At 33.5% G+C, this 27,258-nt stretch overlaps 1 protein-coding gene across 1 annotated transcript; it reads right to left on the bottom strand.

The window, feature by feature from the left end:
• Positions 1–23,066: 23,066 nt before the first annotated feature.
• LOC132746776 (small nuclear ribonucleoprotein Sm D2) lies at positions 23,067–26,304 on the bottom strand. The gene is made up of 3 exons (XM_060736026.1): positions 26,165–26,304; positions 24,608–24,787; positions 23,067–23,732 (listed from the first exon to the last, which is right to left on the bottom strand). The coding sequence occupies exons 1-3, from the start codon at positions 26,167–26,169 to the stop codon at positions 23,558–23,560; spliced, it is 360 nt and encodes a 119-aa protein (XP_060592009.1). The 5' UTR covers positions 26,170–26,304; the 3' UTR covers positions 23,067–23,557.
• Positions 26,305–27,258: the final 954 nt, after the last annotated feature.

The following is a 27,258-nucleotide window of genomic DNA, read 5'->3' as shown; positions in this document are numbered from 1 at the left end:
TCTGCCATGTCAAAGTGACCAATGTAAAATGTCTGACCTTTGAATGACCATAAATTTGTTATACCGTGGTATAGAAGGGGGAGGGGTACATGCTTTCCTTCCCCAATTTGCATTCAGGTTGGGGGCTTTCTCAAAACATTGCTGAATCAAACGAAATGCAAAATAAACAAGTGAATCTGTATCATAACGGATATTGTGACGTGATTGAATTCACTCGATGATTATGCAGACGGTGGTGAAAGGAAAACATGTAAATTTCTTTCACTTCTTTAGTTTTAGCATACGAGTAATCAGCGTTAAAATATTGTTATGTCACTGAAGTAAAAGTTGAGGGTATTTTGCAAGTTTGCCAGAAATATTTTCAACAAGAAACTATAATATAACAGGATGACATTTATTTCGGCAATGAAACTGTATTTCCTCGGTAACGTAGATTTCAGATCTAATAATGTAACATATTGGCTGCCTATTAATAACATCTGTCTGTAAAATATATCAAAATCTGTAAATTCTCTATCTGGAGTGACTTTCTAACCCAGGAAAATTCAAGAAAGTTGGGTACCTCGCTAATTTTCTGTTTATTTCTTCACAGTAAAGCAAAAGGAGTCAATTTTGGAAATGATTATTTTATGTCTTCATTCAAAGGATATATATCATATATAATATATGAGATGTCGAATGCATATACAAATGTTGTATATAGCAACCTTTTTTTCAAAATAATCAACTTTCCACTTTCTTCACATTCGGAAAATTTATTGCTAAGCAGTTCTATATGTATCCACATGTAACATGTCACGTATGTTTCATTGTATTCAAATTCAAGTAAATATTAAGAAAACAATTTAGTTTTTGTAAATTAATTTATATTTTTGGATATTATTTTATCATAATTATCTATAGAATGAAATACGGCGAGTAAGCTCTTTGCAGAAACGAATTAGTTGTTGTTGAGAACTTCAATATCTTGTTATATATTTTAACATTTCTGCTGGTACATCAACCTAAATTGTGTAATTTCTGTTTCGCTCCTAATTGTTTGAAGTTTGTTACTATTTATTTATACGCATTTGGCGACATTTGATCATCCATGATATTAATGAGGTTTTAACAGTCAAATATAATTTTACTAATAATCAAAGTGCATATTCCTGCAGCAATGACTTATAACACATGTTTCGTTTTTACTAGAACTTATTTTTCTGAAACACAATTTCAAAGTTGAAAATTCTAGGTGGCGACAGTAATGTATGCATTAATGGCACTTGTAAAAGAAAAATGCCAGATAAAAGTGTAAAACTGAGAAGGTCCCTATTAGACAAAGTGGTAGCCGCCCTTCTAAAGACATTTTGACCTCAGGAAAACCGTCGTATAAGAGCTACCCAGTGGAACACCAAATGCTGTGTTTTATTGAGAATGAGCGTTATGTGATACTAGTAAGTGCACTTCTCCTATTACTTGCCAGAATAATGACCTACTTGCAGGAAATTATCAGACATTGTGATGTGTGAACACAAATGCTTTTCGAAAGTCCGTGTTTATAACATGTAACGGTATCGTATAGTTATCATATGTATGATATGGTATATCATAAGAACAAAATGTAGGCCTGCGAATAATTTACCGATTAAGACGACTGAATTGTTGTTATTTGACAGAAAGCAATGAAAGCAAGATTTATAGAAACTTCTGAACACAAATGTACATTATATATGTATGATTTCTTTGATCTGTTTGTATCAGTTAACTGTATCAGTTATGGAAATTTCGAATAAGGGAATAAGGGGATTTTTCATATTTCCAAGACTTTCGGTTTTTTATAAAAGCACATTTAAGTTTATCAGTAATAGTTGTGAGCAGCTTATATAACACAACCCGACCTTGACAGTACAACAAACACTGATTGAGCTATAATTAAAAACTTGATAAACCTACACCACCAAATGTTATTACATTATTCACACGGCGTGTTCAATATCATTAGAAGTACTGACAATTTTGCTCGTATTTTCAAGTACCTCCAAGAGTAGTCTCTCTGACGGAATTGGCACTAAACAGGGGCCTTTCAACGTCATGAAAACGTCATGAAAACGTGATTAAGTGGTGAGCACGATAAAACACGTGTTCAAAAAGATACATCATGTGCAGGGAGTCATTTTATGTATGGGCGACAAACAAACGGAAGTTGTGACCGACTGCATACACAGTCTCTCTCTCTCTCTCTCTCTCTCTCTCCCTCTCCCTCTCCCCCCCTCTCTCTCTCTCTCTCTCTCTCTTTTGTTGAATTCGCACGGAAACACGTTTTTAGTAGACAAAGCCTTATTTTGATACAGTAATTCCTGTTTAGGACAAAGTATCTTATTAAGACTTTGAAAAGCCAATTTACGACAATATAATTAGAACTAAATCATAAAAGATTATCACAGAAACTGATACAGGTTTTGCAATATTGCATAAAATAAATCGCAGAAGCTCATACAGAAAAAATATGTATAATTATTGGAAATGATATATCATTACAAAAAATTATATATCCAACATTAAACAATCTAGCGTGGTTTTGACATAATTTTCGTCCGTTGTAGAAAGGCTTTTAACCAACTAGTTCTACTTAATGGCCCTTTTATAGTAATAGTCTCCGTCCGTCCGTCCGTCCGTCCATCCTTCCGTCCGTCCGTCAGAACGGACGTCAATCCTTCCGTCCAACATTTTCATCCGGAGCATATCTCAAAAAGTATTTGAGGTATCAACTTGAAACTTCATAGATGGATAGATCATAATGAGGAGGAGTGCAGTGCACAAGAATAATGACTCTATCCTGCATAATTTTTCAGTTGTTGCCCTTTGTTATTTGTCAAACTTATTTTTTGTCCAGAGCATAACCCAAAAAGCCTTTGAGATAGCAACATGAAACTTCATAGGTGGATAGATCTCACTCAGGAGGTGTGCAGTGCATAAGAATAAAATCTCTTTGAGATGTCAACATGAAACATGAAACTTCATAGGTGGGTAAGTCTTATTGAGAAGGAATGCCGTGTGCAAGAATAATAACTCTACCCTTTATAATTTTTGAAGTATTTCCCTTTGTTATTTTTCATACTTTTTGTCCGGAGCATATCTCAAAAAGTGTTTGAGGTATCAACTTGAAACTTCATTGGTGGATAAATCATATTGAGGCTGAGTGCAGCGCACAAGAATGATAACTCTACCCTGCATAATTTTTCAGTTATTGTCCTTTGTTATTTTTCAAACTTAATTTTTGTCCAGAGCATAACTCGAAAAGCCTTTGAGATAGCAACATGAAACTTCTTGGCGGATATATCTCACTCAGGAGGTGTGCAGTGCACAAGAATAATAACTCTACCTTTCATAATGTTTGAGTTATTGCCCTTTGTTATTTTTCATACTCAGTTTTTCACCTGAGTGGAGCTTAGTAGCATAAAGGTAAATGTAAATTAACAAGTGCGAAATGAGTAAAAATTGAAACAAAAATACACGAAACCACATATTTATTTATTAATAAAATGGAAGATGTTTCTTTAAGTTAATCCAGTTTTATTTTAGAATTTTCAGTCTCCGTGGATACATCTATAAAGAATATATTTTCAAAGTACTTAGGACTCCACTGAGGTTTTAAAGCCTAAAAACATTACATTTTAATTTCTAACATAAATGTGCTGGGACACGTTAAACAGAAATACATGCAAAGATAGTTAAGAAATATACTTTGAAATAAATTAAAAATCGTATTTTTATGCTTTTCTTAGCCCGATTTGAGTGAAAAGTGTTTAAACGCTTTTCATTTTGGGTCATTTTTTGCAATAAGAATTTTTTTTTTCTGGAAAAAACAAGGTGCGCGAATGATCTGAAATTTTGCACAAAGATTAGTGGTCTAAACCTACATCAAATGGTACATTTATCTGGAAAAAAATATTTTCAGTCATATCATGTCAAAAAAACCTCAAACCCTTTTAATATTGATAAAATATTGATAAAACAACAGAATATATACCATTAGGAAAAAGGTATATGTGATTTAGTTTAAACGTTTACATGATAAATAATGATAATGTGCTCTAGAACAATTTATTATTTGCTATTATTATATACATTATATTATGCCGCTTTCACACTTACTATCTATATGTATATGGATTTCTCTCGTTATTTGTTGTCTTTAAACTGAATAAAGCGAACACTAATCCTTTATGGAAATGTGTGGACTTTAGTATTAGTAAAGGTAAGGTTTGTCAGACTGATATATAAGTTATCTGCCCTTGAAATGACATTAATTCAAACAAAAAAAAACCAACTCAAAAACAAAACAAAAAATTCGAAAATGACGTAGGTGATCAAATTACTTTTCAATTGAAATGTTTATATAATCAAGGTAATTTATACCATTTACACAGTATAAACAGAATTAATATACCGTGTTTTTTATCCTATGTTTCTTCCAATGACTGTACCTTAGTTGGGCGCCTATATATTTTAACTTGTACCTTACTTACGATAACAGGAAGTAAACTTGTTTATATACTTTTATTTATAAACGTAATTGAAAACCGAAATCTTAAACTATTGAAATACTTGTAAGCTAGGCCACATTTTATTCAATCGTGAAATTTCGCATTTCTTGAAAACATGCAAAACAGGAAAATGGTTTTAACTTTATTTTTCACTGTGATTTTGTACGTTTCTGTAATAAACGGAGCTCTGAGTACTTTGTCATGTAGACGAAATACAAACGCAATCTTAACATGTAATCATATACCGAAAGATATCCCGACAGGAATTTTAGAATTTCGTTTAGAAATAGAGACACCTGGCGCATGGATATTTAATTCATCAACCTTTGCTGCGGACAGCTGGAGAGGATTAAACAGTTTGAAGGTGACAGATACATGTAATCATCCTAATGATCGTACTCCAGTCGTATTAAGTGACAAGTCCTTTGCCAATCTTCAAAACCTGCTTGCATTACATGTTCATATATGGTATCCGGAATTATTCCCACAAACCTTTTTTGGATTACAAAATGTTAAAACTCTTGATCTAAGTGGTTGCATCAAATTGACCATAGACAGTTTAAAATTGGCTTTAAAAGGGCTAGATATTTTACCAAAATTGGAGAATATTATTCTTTCGAACTGGAATTTGTATGAAGGTGGTTTCGCATTTGATAGCGACTTCGTAGACACTCTTCTTCCGAGGAATATCAGTTCCATAGATGTAAGTAAATCGCAGTTATTCTTTATCGACTATGATGCGGCTTTTAAAAAACTCAAGCATTTGAGAGAACTTAATGCCTCATATGCGATAATAAGTGATTGGGCTGACTACAGTCTAACACGCGATGACACTAAGCTCGTTAAGATTCTTGATGCATCACATACAACTCTACCTTTGAAAGCAGTACCACTTGTTCCAGGAAGATTCGTTAGCAGAAACCAGAAATTATTTTTCTCTAACATTCGAGCTTTAAAAGACGTAAGGAGTTTCTTAGCAATTGAAACTGTAAACCTAAGCGATATCCTACACCATATAGGTTCTTTGTGGCTCTATAATTTTACATTGATAGTAGATGAAGACCCTATGTTCTCTGTAAAAAACATTAGATTTGGGCAAAATAAAATAAAGAGACTTGATTTTCGAATACTTTGTGAAAAATTTTGTTTTTCATCAGTTCAGACGATTGACCTATCTGACAATGGACTTGAGTTTTTACATCCAACATTCTTATCTTGTCTTGGAGACATAACTAGTGTAGACTTGTCAAAAAATCAGCTGTTTAAAATGGTAACTGAAAATGAAACTATGTTCCAAAACCTGTTTTCACAACTAGAATATCTTAGGACAGTTCAGATTTCAGAAAACGGTTTCCATAGTATTCCTCGTGACGTCTTCAAGGACAATCCATTGATTGAAGAAATTGATCTTTCCTATAATATATTAGAACAGATAACGTTTGATTTAAAAGGCCTCGACCAACTTAAAATCCTTAATCTGAAAAATAACAACATTCATGTTTTGAATTTTGATTCGATTAATCTTTTAAATACAATATCATGGAGCAGAAACGTTCGCGGGTCTAAAACAAACGTACTTTTGCAGTCGAATCCAATTTCCTGCTCAGTCTGTAACGCAAAAGCTTCCCTTCAATGGATTTTGACAACAAGTCTGATCAATATAACATTACAACAACTGAAATGTGTAGGTGAAAATGACAAACAATACGACATAAATAAAAATACTTTGGAAATGGTACAAAATATATGTAAAAGGAGAACTATTATTATTTCTTCCTGCACCGCGACTGCCACATTGCTTCTTTTTGGTCTTGTTATCGTATCGGTAATGTACAAACGATACAAAAGAAGCCAAAAGGAAAGAAAAACAGCCAAAGTGATAAATAATTTACGGGAAGGGGAGGGTCGGTTTAAATTCGCTGTGTTTTTATCGTATTCTAGTGACGATGAGGAATTTGTTGAAACAAATATTCTTCAACAACTGGATGAAAACCTGAAGTTAATGACGGGGATAGATAGACAGTTGGTATGTACAGGAGATATCAATTTCCGTGCTGGGTTCCATCTTCATGACGAAATAGACAAACTGATTGAGGAAGCTTCGGTGATGACAGTTGTCGTATCTAACAACTTCATCAATAGCAATTACAGCTGTAATGAGGTCAACCAAGCTTATAGGCATGGGATACCAATTGTTCTTATGTTTATAGAAAATGTAGAAGAAGGGGACATGGAAAAGGTTCCGGTTATGAAAACTTTGTTCAAGAGAAACGCTAGAATTCTTTGGAGCGTAGAAAATGGGGAACCAGTTCTTAAAACGTCATGGGAGCATGTGAGCAGGTCTATTCTCGACCTGATTGAATTCAAAAATAAGTGAGGACTATATACTATGAAGTATTTTACATTGCTTTGATTGAATTTCTCTTACCATGTTAATTTATTTATGTTAAATGGTATAACGCTATATCTTATGACATTTTTGTATAAAAAAATCCTGTACGTTGTGATCAATGTGGTGAACCACACTAAGTGAAATTATATATGTGCACATTATTATGCAAATAAAACAATTTTTAAACATTGAACAATGTGTAAAATATGTAGATCTACTGCAAATATTTGTGCATATTATATGTAATCATTAAAATATATGCATTCATTTCTTATTGTAAAATTTGACTTAAACTTGATAGAAAATAAAGTTTTTATTATCTCCCTTTATTTAATTTTACCCATGAAATATGATGCTATATCAGTCCATATATTTCATATTTGTAAAAAATAAATCTGAAATATAAATATGAAACTGGACGGAGTCAAAACTCATATTTATTCTATGGACTTCTTTCGCCATTTTGTTTGAAAAATCTGATAAATAAAAAACAATTTTTTGTTGAATTTTGTTTTGGAAACTATCAACTTGAAGTATGATAGAAAATGGTTTAACTAAGAAAATGAATCCGAGCACCAATATCTTTACAGGGGAGTACCTCGGCTTATTTTGAGTGTACGCCGAGTGCAGGTCTTTAGCCGAAGGATTACCAGAGACTTATTTATGAAATATAGCTCTGTGCTATAACTAAGGATTTGTGGGATATCTAAGCTGATTATTGTACTACTTTTTACTTTATCTATAGCTATATATAACATCAGGTACTTTTTTTTAAAATGTTAGAGAAATTGCATCAAGTCTAACGTGTACACTGTTTTAAATAGTTCAAAATATTTACTATTAGAAAAACAAATCATGGCCAGGTGTCTCTCTTGTAATAAAGCTTGGATTTAATTCCTTTTGTAACAAGTTTAGTTTTTTCTTTGTTATTTTCTTTTGTTTCACCATAACTTAACATGAGATATAATCAAGGAAAATATGTTTTAAAATGTCTTGTATGACTTAAATACAAACACAAGAGCTTAAATGTTTTAGTGAACTGAGAAGTTATTGTATTTTCAGCTAAAATGTAGTACCGCACGATCATTTTGCTTCCTTAAAGTATTTTTAAATATGTGTTATGTCAATGTTGTAGACAATAAATATTGTCTTTAACATTTTTGTTCTTTCAATTTCCATTCGAAATATTTAAGTTATTTTATTATTAAGTTAAATGCCTCACGCACATTAAGCATGTCCATGATGTTGGTACATGTATAAACATACTCGCCAACTTGAACTCTCTTATAAATGGCTTTTCCAGTGATATACCGAAGCAATATTTTTCGGCCGAAGACCATCTGATTTCACCTTGACTTCCGCTAAAATTAACAGTAAAGAAATGAATATACTCAGTAGGCAGAATTTTCATTGGTCATTTTAACACTAATTCGATTGATACTTCAGAAGAGCTTCCGTTATAGGTAGAGGTCTGTTCGATTGTGCGATGTCAAGAAGTGTTGGGAAAAGATATAAGTCAGAATAAATATAAAAACACAATAATGATATTTTCTAGATGTTTCTAACAGCTTTTCAATAAATATATAAAATTAAATATGACAGATCGCCTTTTTGATACTTTGCGATCGATTGGGTTTCTCTTTCTAAGCTGTTCTAGTCATTATATTCTCTTATCGTACCGGGCATAAGACGATTGAAACGAACTTTCCACTAATTTACAGTTGCAAAATTCTCCGTGGAATTAGTGTACAGTATCTACTAAATCTTTGTTTTATTATAAATTCCTATTCAAAACAAATTCCATTTTGATTTAAATAAAATAATGTAAGTTATATTGTTGAAATCTAAGATGACAATTAATGGGGGAAAACATTGCCGGTAAAAATGAACTGAAATAAAACTATTGAGGACGAATAAAATGTTTTGTTTGCGGTTAGCATGGTAAGTAGTAGCTTATCCCATGCAAGTTAACAAGTTTGACTTCGGCCGAGTATCTTTTTAAAGATACTTCTTGTTTATTTTAATTTGCTCATATATGTGCTTACTCCCTTTTCTCATAATTGAATTTTTGATTGTGTTTAAACGCATACTCGGTAACATCCTAAGCATACATATACATGTAGAATCAACTACGAATGCTGCTACGAATATGTTGATCGATCTACGCCAAAATCATTGATTTCATTTTTTATTTTTTTTACAATTGCAGTTGCGTAGCAAGAAAGGGGATTCGTAACATTTTTTTTTGATAATAAAATTAAATAAAAAGGTTATTTTTTCGTTTTTCGTGAAATATGGTATATATTTTCACTCAACATGATAAAAATGCCACATATTTTTCACTCGCCGTTCCGGCTCGTGAAAATATGTTGGCATTTTATCATGTTTCGTGAAAATATATTCCATATTTCACAAAAAACGAAAAAATATCCTCTTATTATTGGGCATAATGGGCCTCTATCTTAAACCGGTATCATTACTCTGATTCTTTATTCTTCAATACAACAATTAGACGCGTTTGTTAAGATTAGATATTTTCGGTTAGTCTAAACCAAAATTTTTACCCGTAAATTGATCGTTTAAATGGATTAATGTACTTTCACTTCCCGGTTGATATTAGCTAAAATAGATTATACGCTTATGTATAGAAATTATGGACTTATTTTAAATTGTAATTTCCATGTTCTTGCGTGTTAGTATGGAAGAGGGATCAAGGGGGGGGGGTAAATATAAAGTGGAAATAACAACCACTTTCGCTGTGATTGATCATGAAATCATCTATACGGTCATTCGCACTGAACCTATGCGTTTGGAATATAATGACTGTTTGTAAATTACATTGCATAACACATTGTTATAATTATAAAGACTAAAAACAAAATACATGTATACTATTCAACTTTTGCCAAGCACCAACTGTTTTAGTGTGAATATTTTCGGCAATAATTTGATAATCGTCGTACAAAAAGATTTTTGATATCAATTTCATGTTTCGTCAATTTGAATAAAGGATGATTTAACAGTTTTTACAGATTTTGCATTAGGTATGTGTAAGAGAAGAAGACCCCTACGTCTAAGTTTTTTTTGGTCACGCAACTTGTGTTGCTGTCGTAGCAATTTGTCTGCCTCCACCATGCCGTCCACACTGCTGGTATCTTGTCCAGGCTCTCATGATAATGTCGAAGTGTTCACCAAGCACCACACCAGCCTCACGGTGTTTGTTGACACCACCATAACCTCCCTATCTCTGCTTCACTCAACTGCAGTACCTATAGCGTCCGCCATGTCAAAGTAACCAATGTAAAAAGTCTGACCTTTGAATGACCATAAATTTGTTATACCGTGACATAAAGACATTACCATTAAAACCACAGGGGATTCTGTCTTTTTTTTTCCTTTCCCACTATGTATATAATATTATATATATAGATTTAATAAAATAATGACAGATTTCCCTGTGATTAAAACAGGAGTTCGGTACAATTTGCATTCAGGTTGGGATTGGGCTATCTCAAAACATTGCTAAATGCAAAATAAACAAGTGAATCTGTATCACGAATATTGTGACGTGACTGCATTCATTCGATGATTATGCGGGAGGTGATAGAAGGAAAACATGTAGATTTCTTTTACTTTTTTGTATTAGCATATTAATTAGTAATCAGCGTTATAATATTGTTATGTCACTTATGTGATAAGTGCACTTCTATTACTTGCCAGAATGATGATCTATTTGCACGACATCATCAAACATTGTGATGTGTGAACACAAATGAGCCGCGTCACGACAAAACCAACATAATGCGTTTGCGACCAGCATGGATCCAAACCAGCCTGCGCATCCGCGCAGTCTGATCAGGATCCATGCTGTTCGCTCACAAACCCTATAACAAGTAGAGAAACTGATAGCGAACAGCGTGGATCCTGATCAGACTGCGCAGATGCGCAGGCTGGTCTGGATCCATGCTGGTTGCAAACGCACTATGTTAATTTTGTCATGACAAGGCACAAATGCTTTTCGCAGGCCCGTCGTCACGATTTTGTGATTGGTGCGGCCAATTTGGTATGTTTTAGGCAGAATCTAGGGAGGTACGGGGGCATGCTCCCCCGGAAAAATTTTTATTCTAGGATGCTCTCAGGGGCGTTTTCCCGTATATTTGGCACAGTTTACAGCCTGTCGCTAGTACAAGTTATAGTAATATGTCAACGATTTTTTACAGATTTTAGTGCGTCATATGTTTTAAGGGTGTAAGGTTTGCATAACGGAAGGGCAGGTGTACTTAAAAGATGAATACATGTAATTGATATTTGGCAAATTAAAAATAAACAATAACTAATGTTGTTATAATTCTTTAGATGCATTTTTATCTGATAATTATAAATAAACAAATACAAGAAATATAACAGTACGTGGATTATTGTTTAACATAAATCACACAATGGTATCAGCTTAAATAGCAATCGATGCCATGATGGAAGAATAGTACATTACGAGTCAACAATAACCGCTTTTTGTTTAGCAGTAACTTGTATTTTGCTCACAATAATCTTGCAAAAATCAGAGTCTCATTTTATGTAAATTTTCCAAACACACATCGCCGTCGTTCTCTGGTGGTAATGAACTCATCGGCAATTACACGCCAGTTGAGTGAATCTGTCCTGTACTTATGAATATGTAACACCATTAGATTGTTCAAACGTACTTGAGACATTGTCGATCTCATGTATGTCTTTATTCTTCTGAGCTCCTAGAATGTCCTACCACTGGTAACATTAGTAGCAGGCATTACTAACAAAATCTTTAACAACACAACGACCTCAGAGAACAGTGCTCGTTCTAGCACCGACTGTACTGAAACAAATTTCAAAGCGTCAGGTAGAGTAACAGTACTATTTCCTGTTTTTGTCAAAATTTGAACGTAGCAGCTGAAGCTTTTTACATTGGCCATTGCAAGATCAAGTGCTTCAAAGTACTTAGGCCGGAACACGTCATGCACTGTAATTATGTAATAGAGTAAATTGAATGAGTTTACTACTGAATTTATTTCCAAGAGCTGAATGAAAATATATTACACTAGCCTCTGGCGAGTATAATATTTTATTCAAAGAGTTCAATACATTCAGTATGAACTTACACGAATTTAATATTCTGTTTATTACATACCAAAATTAAGGACCTTTTAAAGTGAAAAAAGAACCATTCTTCATTGACCATAGAAAAACGATAACATTCAGTGTGTATAACGCAAATGACGTCAAAATATATGCACGGCCGTGCAATACCATTTTCACGGAGTCGCAAAACGGCACTGATCAATATGACTGTGATAAAAATATGACTTTTGAACGGTTGCCGTGTACAATCAATGAAATGTTAGATCAAGTTCTCGGAGAATTCAGGCATACTAGTCAAAGATATTCATAATGCATATTGCAAATCTCATGCACTGTTTTTTGTTTTGTTTTTTATATCATAATATATATAAAATTGACGAAAAAATGTACTCACCAAATGTTCGTTTTGGTTGATTTGGTTCGATAGAATTGTGTCACACATCATGGTATTTTAACTATCTTAAACTATTCATATTAAGATACTTGTATGTGAACAGATGTTATTAATTTTAAAGAATTGTAAACATATATATGTGTGTATTCAGGATTACTCCTATTATATACGGTGAACTGTCCGAAGCCACGTCTTGACTTCGTAGGACCCTTACATATACCTGGTCATTTAACAGTGTCCAGTTGTTTCTTCGCGTCATGTTTGTATGTTACCGCGCATTGCATAAGGGGCCAGTAAAGTGTCTAATTGCTAATCAGCGATGCGTGTTTTTTGTTTTGTTTTTTTTTTAAACTCATTTTTGGCCAAAATATTGGTCCGGCCAGGGCCGGACCGGCCGGACCATCGACGACGGCCTTGTTTCGGCAGTCCGTGTTTATAACATGTAACGATATCGTATAGTTATTCGGTACAAAATGTAGGCCTACGAATAATTTACCGATTGAACTGTTGTTATTTGACAGAAAGCAAGATTTATGGAAACTGTATCATCTTCTAAACAAAAATGTACATTGATCTGTATGATTTCTTTGATCTGTCTGTATCAGTTATGAAAATTTCGAATAAGTGATTTTTCATATTTCTAAAGTACGGACGGAAAAGACTTTCGTTCTTTTTATAAAAGCACATTTAAGTTTATCAGTAATAGTTGTGAGCAGCTTATATAACACAACCCGACCTTGACAGTACAACAAACACTGATTGAGCTATAATTAAAAACTTGATAAACCTACACAACCAAATTTTATTACATTATTCACACGGCGTGTTCAATATCATTAGAATAACTGTCAATTTTGCTAGTATTTTCAAGTTCCTCCAAGTGTAGTCTCTCAGACGGAATTGGCACTAAACAGGGGCCTTTCAACGTCATGAAAACGTGATTTAGTGGTGTGCACGATAGAACACGTGTTCAAAAAGTTACATCATGTGCAGGGAGTCATGTTATGTATGGGCGACAAACAAACGGAAATTGTGACCGAGTATATGTATATCCTGCATACACAGGTGTGTGTCTCTGTTCTTAAACTTTATGTAACATTTGGCAAAAAAATCGTAACGTGAAGCGCACGTGCTGAGGAACATGTGTTAGCGGTAGAACTCAAATTTTGTTGAACTCGCACGGAAACACGTTTTTAATAGACAAAGCCTAATTTTGATACTGTAATTCCTGTTTAGGACAAAGTATCTTTTTAAGACTTTGAAAAGCCAATTAACGACATTATAATTAAAACTTAATCACAGAAACTGATACAAGTGTTGCAATGTTCGCAGAAGTTCATTCAGAAAAAATATGTAAAATTATTGGAAATGATATATGATCATTGCAGAAATTTATATATCCAACATTAAACAATCTAGCGTGGTTTTGACATAATTTTCGTCCGTTGTAGAAAGGTTTTTTTACCAACTAGTTCTACTTAATGGCCCTTTTTTCCTCTTGACTCAGTACTCATACAGTAACTCTAACCATGAAAATATGTATACCAATAATTTAAAGCAGCAAGGCAAGATCGATAACAGTGTGATTATTTCATACTGATTTCAGTTTATTTACGAATTGTTTTCCCGAAGTAAAACATTTAACATGCTAGTGCGTTAATTTATAGACAGCCTATACCCTTTTGTCTTCAAATCACTTGCCCCTCACGAACAGGTGTCACAGGATGCAAATTGTTCATGCGGTTATGAGATAGAAGATGTTAACCATTTTTTGTTTACTTGTCCGAAATATCGAAATGAGAGAATTGATCTTTTTAACGAATTAAGGCAATTTCACCCTTTAAATGTGCAATTACTTTTAGTTGGTAACAAAGAGTTGCCTTTAGAAAAAAATAATAGAATATTTTTGACTGTTCAGCATTTCATAAAAGTAAGCAAACGCTTTTGATTTTGAAATCAAACCAGCACAATCCCAATAAATATTAATGTATTTTTCTTTCATTTTTGCAAAACAACAGACATGATTCTTTCCTTTCTTCTTCTATTTTTTCCTTCTACATTTCATTATCTCAAAATCTATTTTTGTTTTTGTTATATTCGGCAAATGTACATGTTTTCTAAGTCATTGAAACGCAAATATATAATCAAAGTGCTGCAGCACTGAATGCGACGGACATGCAACCGGTGAGACATTAAGGTTGTTTTTTTAGAAAAAAAACCAACACAAAAGATATAACAGAGAAAATTTGTTCCATACAAGTTCGAGATTTGTAGAGCAATATATTTTATGTGTCCCAATCTGATATAATTTAGATTTTCTACTTTCAAGCAGAACAAGTCCAAATTTTTAAATACAGAATGAAATTTATGCCAAACTTGTAAATCAGTGTTCTTATCGATTTATTCCAAGAAATGATATGTAAATAGAAAACAAACTGTCAACGAAATATTTCTACAATAAAAGCATGCAAATAAACTTCAATCATAATACATAATACATGTGAGAATGTTAATTAGAATTGCTTCGTGTTATATCATAGTGGGCATATAGACAATAAAATATAAGTCATTTGTATTTTTATTTCTCTTGGATATGTCTCATTAAAAACATTTTTGGTTAAAATCATCAGCAATAAATGGTGTATTTTTTAGATTTGTTTTTCATTTACGTCACTTAAGCACTACAGTGTGTAGTTGTCCCTTTCAATTTCACACTAAATTCCATTTTCAACTTGTTTGCTTCTTACAATTGTATGTATTGCATGTAAACAATGTAAGTATCCGCTGGTTTATTACACTCGTCCGAAAGTCAGCACAGATGATGCTCTAATCTATTTTTAGAATAGTGTTATCTTCTGGTCGAAGGCTATTATAATCTCATAGCAGGTTAACTCATATCGTGACATAGAAAACTATGTAAACAAAACACAAGAATCGAAAGTAGAACTGATATTATAACTTCCTTCAATAAAGATTACCACGAAAGACTACATGGTGGTAAAGTGTTGAAAAACTCCCTTGTTACATGCATTTTCCAAAATAGATATTTATAATACTAACCATTGTACTGTAGTCTAATTTATTAATAACTGCTGCATATTCAGCTAAACCCGCGGTATGAGTCACGAAAAGAGTTCTTCTTTTATTAATGCGCGACTTATTCTAAAGTCACGAAAAACTTTTGATCTGTTAATAAAAATGTTTTGTTTAATGGGGAAATATTTATTTCCTGCTTATAATTTCTATGAATTATTGAGCTTACTCCTTAATTATAGCATAATTTGCTGTCCTACTTTTTCGACAACGGTAAATCGTTTCAGCAGTTATTTGCATAAAATTTTGCGCAATAATACTACGGGGCTACAGCGTTTTTATCAATCAAATACGTTTATATTTTAACTTGGATAACTTATTTTGAAATTGAAAAGGCTAAATACGGAAGTTTTGAAGATATCCCGATGAAGTATGGGAGTTTCATAGGATCAAATTCATGTACTATTTCGTGGGTTGTTATTCGGTTGAGGACACACCGACGAAATCCCATGTGTAGATGACATGGCTCTGAACGCGCCTGAGGGCGCGTCTGTCGCAAAAATCAGTTAACATCGTTAAATACCATTCAAGCTAGAGAACATGTACACCCAATCATTTTAATTGTTCTTTCTTACCTAAAATCATTTTTAAAGATGTGTGAGTTTTGTTACTTCTATCTAACTGATAGTCATTCTTGTAAAATAAGTTATTGTAATTTATTGCATCAGGGAAGACCCGTTGCTAATGTTGAGAGAACTTGTGGGTCAACCCTTTTGCCAAATATGTCATGTCATTGTATTGTAACTGTCTACTTGTATGTATATGTTTTATTTTTGGCAATAAAATATGTTTAAATCAAACAGGGACTTTGGTTTCATGTGGGAAAGCTACCAAGCTAGCCTACGGAACGTTGCTGGTCCTACTCAGGTGCCCGTTCGTGCCTGAGAAAATGCATGGAAGGGCAACCGAGGTCTTCCTCCACCAGTAAAGCTTGAAAGTTGCCATAAGACCTATACTGTGTCAGTGAAACGTAAAACTTGACCAAAACAAAAACAAACAAGTCATCGTCGGGCTGGGGCAATGCTCAATTATTTTACTTTTCCTAAAAGTAAACCAATATACGGTTTAAAAAAAATCTTTAAAATGAAAAAACGATTTTTTTTAATACGTCTGTCTAGCCACACTTGACGGCCAAGGTCATATCTACATTATTTCACGTCTGTTTGGTCACAACCAAAATACAATACTTTTGACATTGATTGTCAAGGTCATTTAAAACTCAAGGTCAGTTCAATCTTAAATAAGGTCTTGTCCAAAATGTTGTTTTGTCCCAAGTATGGAAATAACCCTTTGATTAATTACCGAGTTACATCCAATTATAGTGATAATCAGTGAAAATTAAATAATTCGACCTTCAAGGTCAGTTCATACATGAGTCAATGTCAATTTGAGTTTGCTATACATGAAGGTCCTGACCTAAAAAGATGCTGTGTTAATCCATTAATAAATAACAAATTTATAGCCAGTTACAAAAAAAATAAATAATTAATTTGACCTTGACAGTCAATTTAAGGTCAATGTGACATCTAAATTATTCAACGTTTGTTAAGCAGCAAGTCTTGTTTTAGGTAAAAATCAAATTTGTAAATTAATAACAAAATTATTTTACCAAAATTTAATAATTTGACCTTGACGGTCAATGTCACTTGAAGGTCAATGTCATTTTAACCTATTAGGTCTTCTCCAAAATGTTGTTTTGTCAAAGTATGAAGATAATCATTGAAGTATTAATTACCAAGTTACAGTCAATTTTAGCAAAATTCAATAATTTAATCTTCAAAGTCAAGGTCATAAAAGACCCAATGTCGATTTGATTTTGATATACATTAAGCTCTTATCCTAAAGTATGCTGTGTTATAATATAAATCAATTCATTCATTAATAACAAAGTTATAGCCAGTTACAGCAAAAAAAATGATAATGTCAGTAATTTGACCTTCAAGGTCAATTTCATTTATGAATGAATGTCAAGGTTTGTCTACTTACCTTTAATGTCTATCCTAAAAGATTATTAAGTTTTAAGAAAATCCATTAAAAAATGGGTCAAAGACAGAAAAGGCCGGGTTGCATTTGTACACCAAATATCATGAGGCTGTGATGTTACGAAAAAACTTTTCCATTGACCCATTAATGTCGAAAATTTAATTCAGTGGGTAAACAGGAAGTGGATTAGCTACACGCCTAAAATCGAATCCCACGGTATGGGACCATGTGTCAATGCTGTATGCAAAATATCAAGAGGCTGTAATTAGTAGTTTCTGAGAAAAATGTTACGAAAATTTCCTACCATTGACCATTAATGTGAACAGGAAGTGGATGAGCGAAAGACCTGAAATCAAATCCCACGGTATGGGACCATGTGTCAATGCTGTATGCCAAATATCAAGAGGCTTTGATAAGTAGTTGCTGAGAAAACTGTTATGAAAATTTCCTACCATTGACCATAATATTGAAAAATTTTACTAATTTAACTAAGTGGATAAACAGGAATTGGATGAGCGACAGACCTGAAATCAAATCCCACGGTATGGGACCATGTGTCAATGCTGTATGCCAAATATCAAGAGGCTGTGATAAGTAGTTGCTGAGAAAACTGTTACGAAAATTTCCTACCATTGACCATTAATGTCGAAAAATCTAACTAATTTAACAAAGTGGATAAACAGGAAGTGGATGAGTGAAAGACCTGAAATCTTATCCCACGGTATGGGACCATGTGTCTATGCTGTATGCCAAATATCAAGAGGCTGTGATAAGTAGTTGCTGAGAAAACTGTTACGAAAATTTCCTACCATTGACCATTAATGTCGAAAAATCTAACTAATTTAACTAAGTGGATAAACAGGAAGTAGATGAGCTGCAGACCTGAAATCAAATCCCACGGTATGGGACCATGTGTCAATGCTGTATGCCAAATATCAAGAGGCTGTGATAAGTAGTTGCTGAGAAAACTGTTACGAAAATTTCCTACCATTGACCATTAATGTCAAAAAATCTAACTAATTTAACTAAGTGGATAAACAGGAAGTAGATGAGCTGCAGACCTGAAATTAAATCCCACAGTATGGGACCATATGTCTATGCTGTATGCCAAATATCAAGAGGCTGTGATAAGTAGTTGCTGAGAAAACTGTTACGAAAATATTTTCCCCGCCCGCCTGCCCGCCCGCCGCCCGACATTCACCATATTATAACCCAGATTTGCACCAGTGCAACCTGGCCAAAAATAAAGTTATAGCCACAAATAGCAAAAAAACAAGCAAAATTTTGACATTTGACCTTGAAGGTTAAGGTTATTTATAAATGAAAGTTAAGGTTAGTATGACCTTTTTCAAGGTCTCATCCCAAGGTTGTTGTGGTAAAGTATGAACGCAATACATCAAGAACTTAAAAAGTGATAATCAAAGTTATTGTTTGCGGTCGGCAACATAAAAGCAGACATGACTTTAACAATACCTCTACCTTTTTTAATATTATAAAAATTGAACCGGGTGATGCTCCACGAATAGGTTTTGGACACAGGAAAGTATACCTCTTGCAGTGTCACAGACAAAGTTTAAAGAGTAATAAAAATGAACAAAGGGCAATAACTCCAAAATAAAGCAAGGCAGAGATAAGGTTATTTTGCACTACACTTCTATTTAAAAAGATCAATATACCTAAAAATGTTTCATGTTGATATGTCTTATGGTAAGCAAGGCCAAGTTATGGTTCTTTTGCACTGCACTTCTACCCAATTTGATTTATCTACCTACAAAATTTCATGTTGATATCTCTTATAGTTTTAGATGTCCCGGACAAAATTCAAAGTGTAAAAATGAACAAAGGGCAACAACCCCAAAATTAGGCAAGGCAAAGTTATAGTTCTTTTGCACTGCACTTCTACCCAATGGGATCTATCTACCTACAAAGTTTCATGTTGATGATTTCTTACAGTTTAAGTTATATCATGGACAAAGTTCAAAGTGTTAAAATGAACAAAGGACAATAATTAGGCAAGACAGAGTTATAATTCTTTTGCACTGCACTTCTACACAATGAGATCTATCTTCCTACAAAGTTCCATGTTGATATCTCTAATAGTTTTACAGTTATGTCCCAGACAAAGTTCAAAGTGTAAAAATGAACAAAGGGCAATAACTCCAAAATTAGGAAAGACAGAGTTATGGTTCTTTGGCACTGCACTTCTACTCAATGAGATCTATCTACCTACAAAGTTTCATGTTGATACCTCTTATGACTTCAGAGTTATGTCCCGGACAAAGTTAAAAGTGTAAAAATGAACAAAGGGCAATAACCCAAAAACTAACTTATGTCCAGGACAAGAATAGCAGACGGATGGATGGACAAAGCGGCGACTATATGCTCACCCATCGGGAGCATAAAAAAAAAGTAAAAAATGTTACAAAACACCTAGGTTACCCCATTAACTACACTATATGTTTAAAGTTACTCCTGAATAATTCAGGTATACATGTACATCAAACAAGAGGGCCATGATGGCCCTGAGGTCGCTCACCTGTATAAAGGCACCCGGAGCGAGGCCAGTTTAAACCCCAGGGCTTTTATTTGAACAAACTTGGAAGACACCCATTAGAAGATGTTTCACAATGTTTAGTTTTTACTACACACATATAATGAAAACAATGATCTATTCCCCCTCCCCCTCTCCCGTCAGGGCCAATTTTAATCCAGGGGCTTTTATTTGAACAAACTTGGTAGACACCAATAAGAAAATGTTTCATGCTAAACATCTAAGCTCTAGCTCATTGGGTTTTTTAAAAGAAGATTTTTTAAGTTTTTACTATACACATATAGTTTAAAACAATGACTCCCCCTGGGGCGGGGCCAGTTTTGACCCCAGGGCTTTTATTTGAACAAACTTTGTAGACACTTACTAGAAGATGTTTCATGCTAAATATCTAAACTCTAGCTATTTGGGTTTTTTCAAAGATTTTTAAGTTTTTGCTATACTCATATAAGGAAAATCAATGACCCCCGGGGCGGGGCCATTTTGACCCCAGGGCTTTTATTTGAACAAACTTTGTAGACACTCACTAGAAGATGTTTCATGCTTAATATCTAAACTCCAGCTATTTGGGTTTTTTCAAAAAAGATTTTTTAAGTTTTTGCTATACACATATAAGGAAAATCAATGACCCCCGGGGCGGGGCCAATTTTGACCCCAGGGCTTTTATTTGAACAAACTTTGTAGACACTCACTAAAAGATGTTTCATGCTTAATATCTATACTCCAGCTATTTGGGTTTTTTAAAAGCAGATTTTTTAAGTTTTTGCTATACACATATAAGGAAAATCAATGACCCCCTGGGGCGGGGCCAATTTTAACCCGTCCCCAGTGCTTTTATTTGAACAAACTTGGTAGATACCCATTAGAACATGTTTCATGCTAAATATCTTAGCTCTAGCTCTTTGAGTTCTTTAAAAGAAGATTTTTTAAGTTTTTACTATATACATATAGGGAAAATCAAAGACCCCCTTGGGCGGGGCCAATTTTAACCCCAGGGCTTTTATTTGAACAAACTTGGTAGACACTCACTAGAAGATGTTTCATGCTTAATATCTAAACTCCAACTATTTGGGTTTTTACAAAGAAGATTTTTTAAGTTTTTGCTATATGCATATAGGGAAAATCAATGACCCACTGGGGCGGGGCCAATTTTGACCCTAGGGCTTTTATTTGAACAAACTTGGTAGACACTCATTAGAAGATGTTTTATACTAAATATCTTAGCTCTAGCTCTTCGAGTTCTTTAAAAGAAGATTTTTAAGTTTTTACTATATGCATATAGGGAAAATCAAAGACCCCCTGGGGCGGGGCCAATACGACCCCAGGGCTTTTATTTGAACAAACTTGGTAGACACTCACTAGAAGATGTTTCATGCTTAATATCTAAACTCCAGCTATTTGGGTTTTTTCAAAGAAGATTTTTAAGTTTTTGCTATACACATATAAGGAAAATCAATGACCACCGGGGCTGGGCCAATTTTGACCCCAGGGCTTTTATTTGAACAAACTTTGTAGACACCCATTAGAACATGTTTCATGCTAAATATCTTTGCTCTAGCTCTTTGAGTTCTTTAAAAGAAGGTTTTTAAGTTTTTACTATATGCATATAAGGAAAATCAAAGACCCCCTGGGGCGGGGCCAATTTTGACCCAAGAGCTTTTATTTGAACAAACTTGGTAGACACTCACTAGAAGATGTTTCATGCTTAATATCTAAACTCTAGCTATTTGGGTTTTTTTCAAAGAAGATTTTTAAGTTTTTGCTATACACATATAAGGAAAATCAATGACCCCCGGGGCGGGGCCAATTTTGACCCCAGGGCTTTTATTTGAACAAACTTTGTAGACACTCACTAGAAGATGTTCCATGCTTAATATCTAAACTCCAACTATTTGGGTTTTTTCAAAGAAGATTTTTTAAGTTTTTGCTATACACATATAAGGAAAATCAATGACCCCCGGGACGGGGCCAATTTTGACCCCAGGGCTTTTATTTGAACAAACTTGGTAGACACCCATTAGAACATGTTTCATGCTAAATATCTTAGCTCTAGCTCTTTGAGTTCTTTAAAAGAAGATTTTTAAGTTTTTACTATATGCATATAGGGAAAATCAATGACCCCCTGGGGCGGGGCCAATTTTGACCCCAGGGCTTTGATTTGAACAAACTTAGTAGACACTCATTAGAAGATGTTTCATGCCAAATATCTAAGCTCTAGCTCTTAGGGTTTTTTTAAAAGAAGATTTTTTAAGTTTTTCCTATTGGTTGCCAGGGCAACCACTTTTTAATGGAATTTAAATTTTTGAACAACTTTGAAAGGGGTCCACCTAAGGATCATTTCTGTAAAGTTTGGTTGCAATTGGCCATGTGGTGTAGGAGATGTTGTTTGAAAAGTTTGACGCCATTTTTTGAAGGACGCACGACGCACAACGCAGGACGGACGCCGAGTGATGACAAAAGCTCACCCGTGAGCACTTTGTGCTCAGGTGAGCTAAAAAAGTACAAGTAGCATTGGGTTTGATGATTGAGACACTTTTGAAGCTGCTTGCCTCCAGATGAGCCAAAATATTTCACGGAAATTAAACTGGAGAAAAATCTTAAAGTAAAAAGATTCGAGTTATAACATACATTTTCCATTGGATTAAAGACTGCAGTATTTATCACCATATTTCTACTGTTTGACTAATGCAGATATTTATGCATGTTTTTACCTTTTTGGTAATTTGCTAGGATTTAAAGTGCCCATTTATGCATAAATTACTTTCTTTGTTCACTTCACAATATTTTCCTTTCGAAAACATTTTCAAACTTTTCATGAAAATTAGCATAAATCTGGATGTGTACTTCTTTAATAATAATTTATAAATATGTTTACTATCAACACCAAAGTGACAAATGTTTAGTCCTATTTTTCTTTCACTTTTTCTTTTTATTATATTAGTTATACGAGAATATGTCAGGAATAAGCTCTAGTTATACATAAACTCTCATATGAAGAAAGAACAATAACTCTTCTTTAACTTCAAATATTTCTTTTGAAGAGTAACACTGAGTGGATGACAATAGAAATGTATTTACATCTTTAATGATTTGCAATAAAAGAACATGGAATGAATACATGATTTAATTTTGAATGAAATTAACAAGTCAAATATTTTGTAAGTTAAAACTATCATCTACAAAATAATTAACAATTTAAATGACTTATAATGAAACTATTTTCAAAATGTAATTTTCTAACAGATGGTTATCTGCATGAAAGAAACAAACATGTTCTCATTCTTATTAAAAGAGTAAGACCTAGAACATTAAGATTTCATATACAATCTTTAAATCTACTTCATATCTTCATAACACCTCGATCTTAGGTCTAAGTATCCTTACTTGACCTTTGTTCATTTGAAAAACAAAATCAAAATGTTCAAAAACTGTACTTATCCCTTACATGTAAAAATATTTGCACAACAATGTCTAAACAGTCTTTAAGACTATATGAAAGTCCTTCATTTAGCGGTGGCAAGTGGATTTCTAAGTACAAGTATTACAGAGTCACCACGGAGGAACATTTTGGAGATGAATCTGTCTTTGTTCACAGGCTTTGATTTTTTCTTGCCCTTGCCAGTTTTTGGCACCTCTGTCCACATTTCCTTCACATTCTCCAGAACCATATTGCAATGCCTGAAATTCAAAATATAAATACTATATCTTAAACAAGTAAATATCTAAGAACATGAAAGGTTTTTACATGGCTGAAAAGCTCTTTCGTTTAATCAGATTTCATCCTAAATTAGATATAAACAAGACTAGTTATTTAGCTAGATCGTGATAAAAGCTTGAAGCGTATTGACACCACTCTTGAATCAACCTCCTAATCGGTAAATGCCTCCAGGTCAAAACTTCTAAGGTGTATCTCCACAAGACTTTCACTGTTCCAGGAACATTCTAATCTACTTTCTGACCAATCAAATACCTTGAAATATGAGATAGGAGTTTTAGCTAGGATATATTTTTATAACCTCAGACCAACGCCCTAGACCCAGGTGTCACTGAAATGAGCAAAAACGTTTTGAATTAATTTATTTACTCCAAAATGCTTCATTAATAAGGTCACTGATGAACAATCAGGGATCGAAAATTCCACTCATCCGCTTGTATTTACGAGTAGAGATCAATGCAGGATGAGTACAAAATGATAGGGTGCTCGTCCGGTAGGACCGTGGAAATTTGTCGATGTCAAAGGAAGCTAGAAATCTAATAATCAGTTTGTTTTCTTTTAACAATGGAAAACCAGAAACAAAGCTTGTGTATCTATAAATTTCACACTTTACACATAGTTAATAAGATATGGGTGTAACTGGAAAGTGCCCAACAATGCTCCATAAAGTGCACAATTTACACAACGTAAAACACAAGCTTTCTTTCCGGTTTTGGTTCGTTAAATTTTTGTAAACAAACTGAGTATGAAGGGAGATTTATTTTGAAAATTGTGCCCACAGCGAGTTGTTTTTTTTTCTGTCAGGTGGTATATTAACAATGGGCGACAATAACATTACCTGTCAAAAGCTTTTACTCTGCCCAGCAGTTTTTTGTTATTTCTACAATTGATAAGGACCTGTGTGTTGTTCTTGACGGACTGTGTAAGTACAGACAATGGTCCAGTGTTAAACTCCTCCTGTTCCCTCTGTGATAACTCTTCTGGAGTCATCTCACTCTTTGGTTTTGCCATTAAACCTCTAAAATGATAAAAGAAATAACATATTTAAAGATCATTCTTGCACTAAAGTATCACATGATGTATTATTCAGGTCTAGGATTTCATGATATTTATGGACTGTCAGTAAATTTATGGATAGTCTATAAATCTAAAGATTTTTCAGTCCATAAATTTACAGATCCTCAATGTTAAATTTGCTGTTTTTAGTTTTATACTAAAATCCGCAGCTTAAAACAAGTTGTTATATCGATTGTTCCTATTTACAAAGGTAATGAGATAAGTTTCATCTTTGTATGATGACTTTGAAATATTTGTTAAAAGTGAAAATTGAAAGTCATCAAATTGTTCTGAATCTTATCATACTGTTACATTAAATCATAAAATCAGTAAATTTATTCTTACTAACCTGCGGTTTTTAATTTTAATGCAACTTATTCTATTTTCGCATTTAATGTCTATAAATTTACAGTTAGAAAAATCTGTAAAATTATAGATGGTCCATAAATTTACAGATTGTCCGTAAATATCATGAAATCCTAGACCTGTTATTAGAACAGTTTTTCAATTTCCTTATTATAACGTAAATGACAATTCCATAACTCATATTGTCATGAAAAAAAAAACAAATGCTACTAATGAAAAAAATATAATTCTTAACAAATAGCATGGAACTCTGTATTATCGACATACTTAACATTTCCTCTATGTCTGCAATAAGTTCCATACTTCATATACCAGAAATTAAGAAAATGTGTGGAGCACTTAATAATAATAGTAATGACTTAATTTATAGAGTCTGTCCGCAACAAAATCCAAGCTAACCCTTATCCAAAACACGAACCCTATCCCTAGAAGTAATCTGGGCGTTTTGTTGAGAAACATAAATATTGAAAAAAAATATTGAATAAAATCATCAGACTGACTCTTAGTCTAGCAAAATGTGCTACAATATGGTAGTGGTTTCATTATCAAACACAAAATGGTCACTATTATGACAATAACGACATTATTTAACGCAGGGCAATTTGACTTGCTTGCAGTGGCAAGTGTGATACCAAGAAAAAATAGATGTCATAATCTAACTTTGGACTCAAATTAATTCGACCAATGTATATTTCAGGTCTCAGATCGTATCCAGATCATGCTCAAAATTTGCTACTGTTTAGCTTCACATGACAATTTGTCTACAATGTATGCAATATTTAGAAAATATCTATGGTATACTTTATTACTAAGAAAATACATAAATATTCGAATTGGGTACGAGGCTTCCGGTTTGCCGGCGTCATGAAACAAGCATTAATTTTCGGTTATCCTGCAGTTTAGTGGTCGAATATGATATGCATAGGATTAAAGTATGTTATATAAATATTATAAGAAACAATAAATAGCCTACGCCATCGTATATAGTGTGATGTAAACCGATTTGGATCGGCTCCCAAATATTAAGCTGAGCGCTGAAAACGTAAACAAAGCGAATCTAACGGTGTTTATAAACTTTTGTGATTGTAAAAATAGACACAGACATAACACCACTAAATGTTATCCAAAAAGGCTCTGAAGTACTAACATATCACATGATACAGCAAATGTACAAACTTCACACACAAAAAGATGCAAGAGGACGTTTATAACAAAAGAGAACAGATACAAAAATATTAATAATTTCCATTTTAATGTAGAAAGTCTAACCTGGTACATTGACTGCAAACAAAACATTCTTATACTCAGTATGGTACATTGACTGCAAACAAAGTTGCGCAGTACTGAATCTGTTTCTATATTTTTGTAAAGCTGCATGTTCGTTGTTTCTTCCTCGATCTTTCTCATTTTTGAAAGCATTTTGTTCTTAAGCCTTATCAAAGATTCATAATTTTTTTATAAGAAAAAAATTTCTAAAACAGAAAAACCACAAATATATAATTTTATATTTAGCTCCGTGGAAAAACAAAAGCCATGATTTTTGAAAAAGGCCGCCATACTAAATTTGATTTTTTATCTTTATAAGAATCATATAGAACATAGAATTAGTAGATTCTTTTAAATATTTGGGCGTCCATCTATATAAAAATGGCAACTGGAACAGAACACAAAAAGCGAATAGCTAGCCCAGCACGGTTCGTACTCATTAGTTAATTTATTCATTGTTTTTAACCAACTTGATTTATCGGTGTCCAAACAATGTGACTTATTCGATTCATTGGTAGCTTCTACGTAAAATTACGCGGCTGAAATTTAGGACCATCGATCATGTCCGACCTGGTGATGAACTTATATTCACTCCAAATTCTGTAGAAAGGTATTATCTGTCAAACGCTCTACAAATTTAGACGCTCTTTACGGCGAAATAGCTAGGATCCCGATGAGCATTCATAGACAAATAATAATGGTAAAATATTGGATAAAATTATTGTCATGTAAGAAAGGATCGGTTTTTTTTGAAAACCTATCACATACTTAAAGTCGATGTTGAAGGAAACAACACATATA

Source organism: Ruditapes philippinarum, unplaced genomic scaffold (assembly GCF_026571515.1).
Source record: "Ruditapes philippinarum isolate M1 unplaced genomic scaffold, ASM2657151v2 ctg796_1_1_1_1, whole genome shotgun sequence".
NCBI classification, from domain to species: Eukaryota; Metazoa; Mollusca; class Bivalvia; order Venerida; family Veneridae; genus Ruditapes; species Ruditapes philippinarum.
This window is presented reverse-complemented; position numbering and strand designations above follow the sequence as displayed.

Excerpts from the sequence above, each read along its gene's own strand:
- LOC132746776 (XM_060736026.1), bottom strand. Across the intron at positions 23,733-24,607 it reads AGAGTAAAAGCTTTTGACAG|GCATTGCAATATGGTTCTGG; the intron begins GTAATGTTATTG and ends TTTGAATTTCAG.